The following is a 14141-nucleotide window of genomic DNA, read 5'->3' as shown; positions in this document are numbered from 1 at the left end:
ATTATCATAATCACCAATGAGACCTAAACACAGTCAGGGCCAGACAGAGTCAAAATATTTGAATCTAAAAAAGCACTTGAAGCAATACCAGCATATCTGGAACAAGCAACGAGGAGAAGATGTCCAGAAACAAACTACCTCTTCAAAAAAAATTAAATGATGACCTTACCTCATACCATGAACTCAGCTACAGACAGATTAAAACTTCAGTTGTAAAAAGAAAGAAATCATCAAAGTAGCAGAAGAAAATATAGGTAAGTATAAACAGTACCTCAAGAAGTCGTAAAGAACACTGAGACTGATAGAATCACAGAAACAAATTCATTGTAAGCAACAGCTGTCACCAGACACAATCAGAGCCAAACCACATACTTAAGAAAACATTCTTCAACCCAAATGGCAGGTAAGGGGCTGCCATCCTTAATCCACAAAGAATTCTTATAAACCAATAAAAAAGATAAAACTCAGCCAGACGTGGTGGCACACACTTGTAGTCCTAGTTCCTGAGAGACTGAGACAGGAGGATTGCCTCAGCAACTTAAGGAGACCCTGTTTCCAAGTAAAAAAATAAAATAGGGCTGGGGGTGTAGCTCAGAGACAGAATGCCTCTGGGTTGGTCAGATAGATAGATAGATGACAGATAGATAGATAGATAGATAGATAGATAGATAGATAGATAGATAGGTCTCTGCAGTAGGAAAGGATGGGTAGAAGATATAAACAATTTTACTTTTACTTTTTTTAAATGATACTTGTGATGGAACCCAGGGACATTCTATCTCTGAGCTACACCCCATCCCTATTTTATTCTTTTATTTGGAAATGGAGTCTCACTAAGTTGCGGAGAGCCTGAGTTGCTCGGGCTGGCTATGAACCTGTGATCCTCCCGTCTCAGCTTCCCAAGTACTGGGATGATAAGCGTGCACCACCACACTCGGCCATATAAACAATTTTAGAAAAGCAATGCAAATGGTCAATACACATATGCACCAGTAATCTAGGAAGTTGCAAATTGAATTAAATTGTATTCGGATCCCCAGAGTTGGGCAAGAACAGTAAAATAGGCATAAACTTGTCCAGTCTTTCTGGAATGAGCTTCAAAATTTACCATTTGCCCAATAATTCTCCTTCCGATTTCAGTTCCAGGAAAGTTGTCACAGATCTATGCAAAGAATGAAGTTATAAAGGTGTGTATCACAGTGCTGCTAAATTAGTAATAACTAGAGAGAAGGGAAATACCACTCAGAACACCATGTGGCCAGTCAACTGCTTCTGCTACTTGCTTATAAGATCATGTAGACATCTTTCCAAGTCCTTGGGCAAAAAGAAAAAATATATACAGCACTACTTAAATTTTGTGGAGAAAAATGGATACATAGACACTGAAAAAAAGGCAAGATGGAAAAACACTAAAGCGTTAACAGTGGTTTCTTTGAATTATAGAATTAGAGCTGCTTTCTATTTTCATTTTGCTTATCTATATTTTCTATACCAGCTTTATTTTTAGTCTTGTTATAAGGAGGGGAATTACCGCTGAGACTGAAATACACTTCAAAACCCAAGCCTGCCTCCTTCTAAGAATGAACTCAGTGCACAGGCAACTCGGCGGCCCACACGGAAGGGAAGGTAGAGGCTGTGCCTTTCCGCCAGCGCCACACGGTTCCCAAATCCCATGTTGCAGCTCTGGAACCATGGGAGTGATGGGCCCTCTGGCTTTCTTGGAGCACAGGTCCAACAAAATGGTGATGTTTCACTGTCAACTACTTTCGGGTCATTTTCATTTTTAGAATTTCACCCTGACTAGAGAAACCTGGCAAGTGTCATTCTTCCTAAGTCTGTCTGTCTCCTCCCTGAAGCCATGTCCCACGTATGGGAAAGCTTTCCAACAATTGCCTGTGGTCAGCAACGGAAGCCTGTGCTTAGCCATCAGTGGCAGCTCCGGTCCTGTCCCTGGAGCTTCAACAGGGCACTTGGCCACTTGAATCTGGAATCCTGGGCACCTTCAGGCCAGGCCCTACACACACTGCATGGCACATCCCATTACCCTTGCTCACATGCTGGCAAGCACCCAGCTCCTGCCACACTGGAGGGCACACAACAGCATCCTCGTGGATGGCACTCCTTCTGTCTGGGACTCCCCACCCACCACTTCCCAGGACTCGTTTTCCTCGTGGCCTCCTCTTCCTGGTGGCTTCTGGTTTCCTCCAGGGGCCCCAAAGAGAGGCCATCCATATCTTCTCTGGGTCCTCAGGGACCTAGAGGTGGAGCGTGTCCCCTCTGCCAGCCCCATCTGTTGTGACACCTCCTCAGAGGCCGTCCGACAGCTCCTCAGAGGCCGTCCGTGTTCCAGCTGAAGGTCACTTGTCCTCCTATCTTCTCAGGATGACCTTGCAGTCATCCTGACTTGTGGCACATGTGTTAGGAGACCCTGGCCCCCTTCCTATAGGGCAGCCTAAACCTGGCCTCGTTTCATCTCCTGCTGTGAGTGCCCTGGTTCCAAAGGTCTCCCCTCTTGTTCTCTCTACTTCAGCAGCCAGGGTGACCTTCCTGGAATCTGATTCAGGCCTCTGCTCCTCTGCTCAGCCCCTCCCTCGGCTTCCTGTCCCACTCAAGAGTTTAAGTGAAAGACCCCTGCATCACATCACTGCCTGCCCCACCTCTCAGCAATCTCCGAACAACCGACGAGCACATTCCCTCCTGGGGCTTCTGCCAGTCTCTCCCTCTCCTCTTGGAGAGCCCAGGGGCTCATACCAGTCTGGCCCTTAGCCAAGCCCTCTCTGCGCACCTATATAAAACAGCACCCCGTCCAAACTCAGGCCCACCTTAGCTTGCTCTTCTTTGCTCCATGGTCGCTGCTGTGCCATGCTGAGTTTGATGGACCCCTCTCATGAGCAGGTGGGCTTGATAACTTTTATTCACTGCTCTGTCCCCAACACCTGTACAGAACAATATCCAGCACATAACAGGCTCTCAGCATCATGTGCTGAATGAATGAAGACAAAAGCTTGACATGGGCGCTGGTGGCCTTGGCCCAGCCTGCAAGTCAGCTCCCAGATGATCCAAGCTCCCCCAACCTGTCAAGTCACTTCTCCCTCCTTGGCCTTGGGAAGCCCCTTTTTGACCATTGCTATTAAGTGCTGCTTGGAAAACACTGGGCTGAGTCATTCCCCAGGGTCCTGACTAATTCTCTCTCCATCCCCTGGACCCACCTCCAAGATCCTTCCTTTCCAGCATAATGGGAAATCCAGAGAGCTCCCTTTGGAGAAATGGAAAGGAACTGAATGATTGAGAGGGAAATTCAGTTCTTCCTGGCTTCACGACTGAGAAAGCTCGAACTCTCAGGAAGTTTGAGCCTCTGAAAGTGAAACATTAATAGAAATATTACTGGAAAATACCAAACAGGAAGAGAAGGAAAATTCCATTGTGGAAGCAAAGGCCTCTGTCAATGCACCTTCATGGTCTCAGCAAAAGAGTTTCAGAATAAAAACACTGAAAGAAACGGAAATCAATCAGGCGGTCACCCTTCCTGTGGACCGGAGCTTTGGCCAAGCCACCTCCACACCACCCCAGTACAAAGGGCAGAGGACTCAGAAAACCAGGTCGGCAGCCTGGCTGCTGGCTCTGCAGAACCTGCCGAGAGGCAGGGCAGACCACTCCTCTCCCGGTCTCCCTTTCTTCAAGTGGGGTCTGCAGTACCTTCCCCAGGGTAGCTCTAAGAAGCAAATGAATTAGGGGCAAAAGTACCTTTTTTTGCCTGTGTGGTACTGGAGATGGAACCCAGGGGCATACTACCTCTGAGCCACACCCCTAGCCTCATTTTATTATTTTATTTTGAAACAGGACCTGAGTCGAGGAGGTCCTCATTAAGTTGCTGAGGGTGGCCACAAACCTGCAATCCTCCAGTCTCGGCCTCCCAAGTACCTCCAAGCATGCACCTCTGCGCCTGGCATGAAAATGCCCTTTAAGCTGGGGAATATTCATAGAAATATAGAAACCAACCACTCCCAAAATACCACCAGAGAGGATTTTATAAAGAGTAAGTCGGGCCACAAATAAAACAGCAAATTCAGGCCTTGGATCATACAGGTTACCATACCACTGTGGTATTCCACAGTGGTTAAAAACACAAGACTCTACACTGGTTTCAAATCTCATCCCTGTTACTTCCTTGCTATGTGACTTCAGACAAGTTACTTAGCCCCTCTGTGCTTCAGTTCTCTCCTATGTAAAAATGACAATAATACTAGTGCTTACCTTTAGGACTGTGGTGAGGAGTATGTTACATATTAAGCACACAGAATAACAGCCCGTTCAAGAAAGCATGCAATGCAAGTATCAGGTTTCATGGTGGAAAGCTCCTTTAATCCAAGTGACCATCTTCTTTTCTCACATGCCTCCTCCTCTGAGAAGCCTTCTTAGCTTCCCTCAGTTGAAATGAGCTTCCTCCTCCTTCTGCTTCTCCTCTGGCTCCATGGAATCAAAGCCCAGAACAGCTTCTGTGCTAGAATGGCTCTCGGCTCACCCACACCTCTTGGTATATAGATGAATTCTGCCATACAGATCTGGGTTCCAGCCCTGGTTCCTGTGTCCCTAGCCAGACAATTAACTCCGTACAGGCCAGCACCACCCAGCCCCATTTCATCCCTGTATCCACCCAACTCCTAACAGTGGCCTGTGGTGGACAGCAACTCCTCAGCCAACCATAGGCCAACCATAGGCCAAGCAGAAGTTACAAAGTCAGAGGCCACTGCTGCCTCTGTCTCTGTCCTGCAGGAAATGCAGTCCACTGTGTCCCCCAGCCCTGGACAGCCAGCAGAGTATGCTGCCATCGACAGCCAGTGGCCTGGTTCTCAGCTGCAGAGTCACAAATCTCAGTTTATTTTCTGGCGTCCAACCTGACCTACCCCTTCTGACAGCCTGCTACTTTCCCAGCACAAGCTACACTCACCAGGGGAAGGCTCTACAGAATGACCACAAGAAGCCACACCTGTTTCAGATTTTTCTCTTAAAGCCAATTTTATGACCCAGAACTGCTTAAGGGACAGAGGGAGGATGGGGTCAAGTCTTAGGGGTTAAGTCCTGGGTCATCAGTCATGTTCTGCGATTATCAGGCTAGAGAGCTGGGTTACCTGATCGCCTTTAACAAAACTTAAGTTCCTTGTGAACAGGGGCCAAGGTACTACCAGGGTTTTGCTCCCCCCCCCCCTTCTTTTTTTCTTAAAACAGCATAGGCATCCTGGCCAGTGCTTGGAGGGAGGGAACACTTGGTGTTAGAATGAGAAGACATGACAGTTACAAGACACATGTTTTGTACAGCTGTCCTTCGGGATGCGCCAACTTTGTGCACAGAATTGCTATAAAATAACTCCATTGCTGCATTAACATCTCTTTTATAGAACTCCAAAGCAGATGGGAGAGAAAAAAAAAAGCCAGGCTCTTCTAGGGATGCTAAAACCCAGACTGAAGGGGGCAATCAGGACAGAAGGATGAAAGAAGAGGAAAATGAGGAGTGGGGGGCATGGAGGACACATGACACGCATTTTAGTAAATAGCAGAGCTTTTCTCCCTCCATTTAAACCAAAGACAACAGAGAAAATCAGTAAAAGCGCACAGCCGTGGCTCGGACTGCACAGGCATAGTCCTTGTCCATCGCTTGGTAGCTGCGTGACATTTGATAAGCCATTAACTTCTCTAAACCTCAGTTTCTTTGTCCTTGAGATAGGGCAACAATAGCTGCAGTGGATGAACAGCAATGAAGGCCCTATTAGGGGCTTGCCTGTACTCCTGCCCTTGGCCCTGGGACTCTACAGCTCCTCCTCGCTCCTTGGATCCCCGCCTTGAACTGTGACTTGCTTTGATCACCAGCATGAAGCAGAAGGGACAGTGTGGCAGTGTGCAGTCTCAAGAAACCTGCCAGGCACCATGGGGCCTGCATGTAATTCCAGCGACTCGAGAGACAGAGACAAAGATCACAAGTTGGAGGCCAGCCTGAGCAACTCAGTGAGACTCTGTTCTCAAAATAAAAATTAAAAAGAGCCGGGGATGCAACTCAGCAGGAGAGTCCCTGGGTTTGATCCCCAGTACCTCAAAGAAAGAAAGAAACCTGATGGGCTTCTGCCAGTTCTTGGAACCCTGCCACCATCCTATGAACATGTGCTGGTGCATAAGGGGCCACGTGGAACAGAGCTGAATTGTTCCAGCCCAGGGCCATCCCAACCAGCCAACCAAAAGTGTAAGAAAGCCCGACCAGAGTCAGCACGCCTGCGCCAGCCCACGGAGACCAGGAGAGCTATTCAGACCTGCAGCTCCTCCTGCACTAGAGTAAAATCCTACTGTTTAAAGCCTGGGTTGAACAAACCCACAGGCCTGCTGCCTGTTTTTATGAATAAAGTTTTATTGGAAAACAGCTATCCCCACTAATATATTGTCTGTGGCTGCTTCCACACTACAAGGACAGAGCTGACCAGTTGCCTTGGAGACCTTCTGGCCTGCATACCTAAAACATTTATCATCCGGCTCTAGCCTTTTCAGGGAAGTCTGCTGACATCTGGTTTAAAACTCCTGAGTAGGGGTGACTTGTCATGCGGCAACAGCTGGCACAGTCCGTAGACATAGTGCCTAGCATGATGGTGAGGACTAAATGACCGTGTGAGTGGTAAGAACGAAGCCTGGAGAATCTATTTCCCTTCTGGGGAGTCAATAGGAAAGGTCGATTGGATGTGCACAGCTTCTCTCACTCTCCTTTCAAGGAATGTGACTTCAGTGGGGAGCGTCCCCAAGCCGAGCCACAGATATTGAGTTTGGTCCTAACTTTTCCCAAGGAGGACTTCTTTTCTTTTTTGCAGTATTGGAAATCAAATCCAGGCCTTTTTTAGGTTAGGCAAGTGCTCTACCACTGAGTTACATCTCCAGCGCTCCAATGTGTGTGCGTGTGTGCGTGTGTGTGTGTGTGTGTAAGGGAGGGAGGTACTCACAATGGAGATTGAACTCAGGGGTTCTCTACCACTGAGCTACATCCCAGCCCTTTTTATTACTATTATTTTTTTTATTTTGAGACAAGGTCTTGCTAAGTTGCCCGGGCTGACCTGGAGCTTGCAATCCTGCTTCAGTCCCCTGAGTTGCAGGGATTACAGGCATGTATCACTGAGCCTGGCAAGGATACTTAAAGAAATGGAGACTGTATGAAGGTGGCTGTTAATCAAACGGAACTATGGACAACTCATATTAGACCCTGGCTTCCATCAAGCCTGACATCAATGATTTTATGTAAAAAGAACTAATGACAAGTCACAACTCCCAAGCCAGGTGCAAGAGACACGTTGTTCCCTTTGTCGGCTGCAGTCTCCCTCTGCAATCTCCCCTGCACCTGCCCAGCTGGGCCTCCGCACACTCTCAAGCCTCCTGGCCTCTGCACTGAGAGCCCTCTTCCTCACTTCCCCGCCGCAGATTTCGGCTCTTCTTTCTAGAGTCAGCTCAGAGGCCAGCTTCCTGGCAATTCTCCTTCACTTGACAGTATTTAATTCCCCACCCCTTTGCATGCAATTCTCTTCTGACTTTCTGCAGGTTGTGAAATTATCTCACCAAATAGACCTGTGAGAAGTATGTATGGCCATTTCTTGATACCCAGAACATTAGTTCCAGAACTCTCCTGGGACATCAAAAATGCTCAAGTCCCCTATATGAAATGGCACAGTATCTGTATATAATCTACGTATGTCCTCCTGTATACTTTAAATTGTCTCTAGATTACTTATAATAACTAACACTAAGCCAGGTATGGTGGTGCACACTTTTAATCCCAGTACTTGGGAGTTGTGACCTGGGAGGCTAAGACAGGAGGATCTTTGTTCGAGGACAGCCTCAGCTACTTTGTGAAGCCCTCTGCAACTTAGTGAGACCTTGTTTCAAAATAAAGAATAAAAAAAGGGCTGGGGGTGAAGCTCAAAGGTAGAATGCCCCTGGATTCTATCCCCAGTTCCGCAAAACAAACAAACAAACAAAACCCCAAAACACGAATACCATGCAAATGCTATATATATAGTTGTACTATATTGTTTAGGAGATGACAATGAAAAGTCTATAATAATTTTTCCCAAATATTTCTGTCCACAGTTGGTTAAACCCATAGATGCCAAACCTCAGAATAAGCAGCCAACTGTATCCATCTACAAGCTGAGAAGCTACTCCTTGGAAAGTTGGCCACCATTTCTTTCTCTCTGAATTCCCCCTGCCTAGCAAGCGGCTCAGAAACCATTTGCTGGATGTTAAAAAAAAAAAAAGTTAGACATGACATTATTTATTCTGTAACTATGGAAAACGTGTTATTCAACTCAACTCTGGATGCTGACAAAATATCAGGTGGTGATACACATTAGCATGTATTTAAAACCCAGGGAAAGTGATGCCATGACGCAACTTGACCGTCTCTGTTGTGGTAAAAGCAACAATGACTTAATTATGATAAAAGAAATAAGACTCCAGCAGAAAACATAATTGGAAGAGAGCCATTTGGCTGTACCAAAGGAGAGCCACCAAAGTAGCTGGGCTCTTTTGTCATCTTTGTGGTGGTTGTTTAATAAAGCACAACTTTGAAAAATGCTAGATCTACTTACCACAGTGTTGTTTGCTCTTCCCAGGAACTCAGGTCCTTACCATCTCTTGTCTGAACTATTTGGGGCACTGACTCTGGCTCTGTTCCTTTAGATTTTGGCTCTTTAACCAAGGTTCTGAGCACATCCCTTCCCTGTCTCCCCAGTCTGCATCAAAGTTCTGGTTTCCAAGGACACATCCTACATTGACACATATGATGCATATGATGCCTCCCCACATGTGCATATGCTTACATGCACACTTGTACACATACTTAGCCTGACACACGAGCAATCGGCGGTCTGTCACCCCGGCCCCTGCACTGACATTCCACTTCAGTCTCTAGATTGAGCTCAAAACCACCACCTCCTACACAAAGACTTCCTGAAATCCTCAAGACAAAAACGCCAGGAAACAATGATGAAAATATACATCAATCTTCTCCAGAGACTCAGGCAGAGGTTTCTTCTGCGTCCTTCATTACCTCCCCTCCTGGCTCACGCTTGTATCAAGCTATCTTTGAGTACAAAGTGCTGGCTAAAAGTTGGCTAAGTCATGCTAGGCTAGCACAATGAACAGTCTCTCTTCCAAGTGATTCTAAAAGGGAAAATGCGCCGGGCGTGGTGGCGCACACTTGTAATCTCCGTGCTTGGAAGGCAGAGACAGGAGGATCGCGCAGGTTCGAAGCCAGCCACGCTGGCTTAAGAGAACCTGTTTCAAAATATAAAAAGGTATAAAATAGGTCTGGGAGTGTAGCCCGAAGGTAGAGGGGCTTCCAGGAATCCCAGTACCACAAAAAAGAAATAAATAAATAAAAGGGGAAATGCTCCAGTTTGGATGGTGGAGGTTTGGGGAGGGGGGATATGGCCAGGTATATGGGCACCTAAGTGTGTGACAGAGGGAGGCACAGGTATTGAAGGAGAAAGGAGAGGGATCCCCAAAGATAAACCATAGTGAGGGCGGCCCTGAAGGAAGATCTGCTGACCAAACAGTTCTCACTCCATACCATAGTAACTCTCAACTCAGGCTGGATGTTAAAACCAAACACAGCCTGGCATGCAGGGGGGCATTTGTCAGATCTGACAGCTTCACCTAATATTCTAAGGACTGATCAAACAAAACATGACAAGCAGGAGGCTAAGAAGGGTACCAGAGTGGGTTTTCCTGGAACCATGGGTGGGTGAGGTGAAGGAAGAAGGCTCTGGAGCGCTCAGGGCTGGATTACAGTGTGTCTGACCTTCCAAAAGCTGTCTGGCTGGAAATAATGTGAAAAACAGACTGCCTCCTGACTGCCTAATGGGGTAGGGGGGGCTGGCCCAGAACCAGGAGGTGGCCACACACAGAGGACAGACACAGGGCATCTGGACTCTCTGCATCCCAAAGTGGCCTGGCCAGAAGACTCAGAGAGAGGGTAAGTAAGAAGTCATGGCTGCAGCAGTGTTTCTTAAAGTGTGGTCCTAGGATCAGCAGAATGCTAATGCCCAGGCCCCCCCACCAGGCTTGTTGAATCAGACACTGCTAGGATGGCCCCAGCAATCTGTTTTACCAGCCCTCCAGGTGCACTGAAGTGGCCCTAGCCGCCTTTCCTTCTTGGTAGAAAAACATCTGGTAACTGCAATCCAGTTTCCTGAGAGGGACAACTTTAAGAGATCAAAGGGTTCAAAGTCACAACCTAGCTGGTGAAAAGCAGTCTAAAAAGATGGTTTCAAAAAAAGCCGTATCTGAGCCGATGACATCACTGGAGCTGCTAAATCCCTTAACTGTTCACCACTGTGCTCAGCCTACAAGGTCCTGCGGGCCTTCCTGCCTCTCTAGGATTCTGCCCAAGGCTAACTCCTCAATTCCAATCACAGGGCTTGGCCTGCAGCTCCCTAAAGCATCAGGTTCTGTGGTCCCCATCTCTTCTGCTCTGATGGTCCTGCCTTAGAGATGCCCTCGCTGACCCCCCACACACACACTTGGCCCTGTCCCAGCACTCATAATGGCAGGACAGGGCAGGCTCGGTCACTGCACTCTTGCAAATAGCAACTCCAAAGAGGCCTACGTCTGCCCCTGGCAGGGGAGGGTGCAGGGAAGACCCATGAGAGGATCTGGCGACAGAATGAGGCCAAGTCTTAAACACACTTGACATTCCAGCTACAAAACATATTATTCCCAAGTATTTGAAACAGTCTTAATTATGTTTACTAAAGTTTTGAAAGCCACAAAAGAAGACTTTAGTGAGCAAGCAGAACTCCTCGCAGCAGAAGGAGGTCCGCCTACAGGAGAGTGGCTGTGGGTTAGAAGCGGGCCCAGGGAGTCCAGCAGCTGGGGGTATCCCTGGGGAGGAGAGCTATCCAAAACCAAGCCAACTTTAGGCCACTCAGAAATTCGCAGGGGATCTCTCTGCAGTTCCCCTTCAGATCAACCACAACCCTGGTGGCTCCCAGCTCACTGTCACCTAGGTGTGGCATCCTGGGTGCTTGGGAAGTCCAGTGTCCAGGCTTCCGCTGTGTGACTCCAAACTGCTCCAAGGGGAGGCTGGATCCTCTAAACTGTTCGCCCCATCACTCCTGGGCAGATCAGGGGAGAGGATACACCAGCACAACCAGGAGAGGGGACCTGGTAGGAAAATTAAAGTAGGACATCCCCTTACTCCTCCCTCAGGGAAAACAAAAAGATCTCTTTCCAAGCACCAGCTGGCAGGTAGGAGCCTGTCTCCCTCCTGTCCAGACATCCAGTCCTAAGAGGAACTCAGACTTTTGATCAGTCTGCCCCAGCCGAGGCCTGGGCAAAAGTTTACCTTTGGGAGAAGAATGTGGAGGGGAACAAGAAAGCAGAGAGACCTGACAGCCAAGCAACCCTGCCCGAAGAAGCCAGCTCTCCCACTGGGCCTCAGGTTTAATCAAACACTGCCTTCCACCAGAAGTAGACAGAACAAGTATTATTTTATGGGGGCAGGGAGGGCAGCTCTGGCGTGTGAAGGGGAGGAGGTGGCTGAGTCTGACTGTAATTAACTGGTCTGCTTGGGGGGGGGGTGGATCGAGAAGGCCGAAAAGCCCCTCCTCCCTGGGTCCACAAGGTGGGGCTGGGGTCAGGAAGGAAGAAGGTGAGGTAGGACGGGCAGGTGTCCTTTCAACCCGACAGAAAGGCCGACCCCCTCCGGCGCACCGCAGGAGGAACTGCCGGGTTGGTGGGGAGCACTCCCGGAGGTTGCCCTTGTCAAGCGGAAAGGTTCCCAGTGCGGCTCCAGTACAAAAGGCTCCCTGCCTGGCTCTGGAAACCTGGCATGGAGGGTGGGGTGTTGAGGAGCATTGTTCAGGGGCAGCCGGTCCCGATCGGCCACCAAGAATGCTGTGTACTATTACGACGAGTCAGTCCCTTTCCAGGTCGGGACCTCAGGTCCCATCCGCATGTCCGTGTGCGTTGTGGTAGTGGTGGGGTGGGGGTACTGAGAAAGACAAGAGTGAATAAATGCTCTTTTAACCCCATGACAGCCCTGGCTCCCGGACTTTACACGGGAGCCGGAAGGGCTGGCTGAGCCTCTCTTCCTAAGGCTGGGCGGGGCGCTCTCTCTAGGGCTGCTGGCCCCAAGAGAGTGCGTTTTGGTAGTAGCAGCGAAGGGGAAGGTGTCAGACCAACCATCTGGGGGGATGCGGGTGGGAGGGGCAAGAACCTGGAAGCAGCGCGGAAGTCCTGACCCCACGGTCCTAAGCCAAAGTTGACGCCGAATCTAGGAACCCCAGCGGTGCCTCGGCTTCCCCGTGCGCACAGTGGCTCTGGAACCTCAAAGCACCTTACTTACCTTGTCCTTCTTGCTGGTCCCGCTTTCCTCCGCTGCCGAGGCGGCGCACTTGTTGAGCAGTTTCTTGCCTCCGCCGGCCGTGGGGCTCCAGGTGCGGCCGCCAGAGCAGGCGCCCCCCGGAGGATCCCCGGCACCGCCCGCGGCGGCGCTCTCCACTTTGATGAGCCGGTGCTTGGGCGAGATGTAGCGCACCTCGGCCGGGGTGGCCGGCCGCCGCTCGCTGCTGCTGCGGTAGAGGTGCGGAGACCCAGAAGAGGAGGACGAGGACGCGGCGGCGCCCGCGCCGGAGGAGGCACAGCAGCAGCCCGCCGCGCCGGACGCGGACGAGGCGGAGAAGGCGCGCTGGCCCCCGCCGGGCTCCCCGCCGCCGCCGCCGCAGTAGTCCAGGCGGCACATAGCCCGCAGTTTGCGCAGCGACGAGCCGGGCCCGTTGTAGGGGTCCTCGAAGTCGCGCTCCTTCTGCGCGCGGTAGGCGCGGATGAGGTCGCTCGTGCTGCCGCTGTCGTCGGGCAGCGAGCCGGACGAGGACGAGAAGCAGGAGGCGGCGGCTGGACCGCAGGACGCCGAGGCGGCCGGAGCGGCCTGCGGCACGGCCTGGGAGGGCTGCGAGGGCCGCTCGCCCCGGCGCCGCTGCTCGCGGTAGTCGGGCCTCGGCGGCTGCGGGGGACTCTTGGTCTTGCTGTTGCCCAAGCTGAAGTACTTGTTCAGCCACTTGGCCATGGCGAGAGGCCGCCTAGGGCCGCGGCGCGGGAGCCCGGTCCGCCGCCGCCGCGGCCATTCGGGGGGCAACGCTGCCGCCCAGGTCCCTCGGCGCCCCGGCCCCGGCGGGGGGCGTCCGGGGCGCCCGCTCCCGACGCCAAGTTCAAGTTCTCGCCGCCGCCGCCGCCTCCTGCCGGCTGCGCTCGGACTCGGGCAGCTGCAGCACCGCCCCGCGCCTCCGCCGCGCGCCGCCCGGGCTTCGGGTCCCGCGCCCCTCACGGGCGCGTCTCATAGGGTCCCGGCCCGCGATCGCGGACGGCGGAAGGCCAGCGCGCCCCCCAGCAGGGCCACCGGGCTGTGCGCCCCGCCGCGGAGCGCGCTCCGGCCCCGTCCGAGCCGCCGCAGCCGCCGCCTCGGCCGGGATCCGCGGAGGCTGCTGCAGGAACTTGGCGTGTCGGCTCCCCTTCCTCCTTCCCGAGGGCGCCGGGCCCCGCCGCCGGCGAGAGGGCGGGCGGGCGGGCGCGGGAGCGTTCGCGAGACAGGAGGAGGCAGCCGGAGCCCGCCCGAGCCCGCGCGCCCGTGCCCGTCCCGGCGGCGCCTGCCGTGGCCGCGGCCGCCGCCTCCCGAGCCGCCGCGTGTGTGACACTCGGCCGCCAGAGCCCGCCCCGCGCCGCGGCCCCGCCCCCGGCGTGCCCGCCCAGGCCCCGCCCACCGCGGGCCCCGCCCCCGGGAGGCCCGCCGCGGGCGCACTCCTCCCCTCCGGCACGCGCCGCCGCCCGCGGTCGCCTTGGCGCCAGCCCCCGGGTCGAGCCCGAGGGCGCCCGGGTCCCGCGGCGCTGCCGGCTCTTCCTCGCTCGCCGCCCGCCGCCGCCGGGGGCGAGAGGTTGCCAGGCGGAGTCCGCAGCGCGCCGAGGCCAGACTGGTCTGCAGTCCCCAGCGACCCTTGCGCTGGGCACCGCTGGGCTGCCCACCGTGGGGCTGGGGGGCGAGGGTGCATGAACACCCGATCGTTCTAGTTTACAGCGTGGCCCTCGCGGAGGAAATGCGGTGCCTAGTATCTTTACAACAG

The 14141-nt window shown here is 52.4% G+C and overlaps 1 protein-coding gene across 1 annotated transcript in view; it reads right to left on the bottom strand.

The window, feature by feature from the left end:
* Window positions 1-13093, bottom strand: part of SHB (SH2 domain containing adaptor protein B) — a gene marked incomplete at both ends in the record, with an annotated part of 132544 nt that extends 119451 nt beyond the window's left edge. Inside the window, one exon of the mRNA XM_080709428.1 lies at window positions 12374-13093. Within this exon, the coding sequence (XP_080565554.1) occupies window positions 12374-13093 (720 nt within the window). The remainder of the gene's footprint in view (window positions 1-12373) is intronic.
* Between the last annotated feature and the right edge of the window lie 1048 nt (window positions 13094-14141).

This window comes from Muscardinus avellanarius (genome assembly GCF_963383645.1).
Source record: "Muscardinus avellanarius genome assembly, chromosome: 13".
NCBI classification, from domain to species: domain Eukaryota; kingdom Metazoa; phylum Chordata; class Mammalia; order Rodentia; family Gliridae; genus Muscardinus; species Muscardinus avellanarius.
The sequence above is the reverse complement of the archived record's forward strand: the minus strand, read 5'-3'. Positions and strand labels throughout refer to the sequence as shown.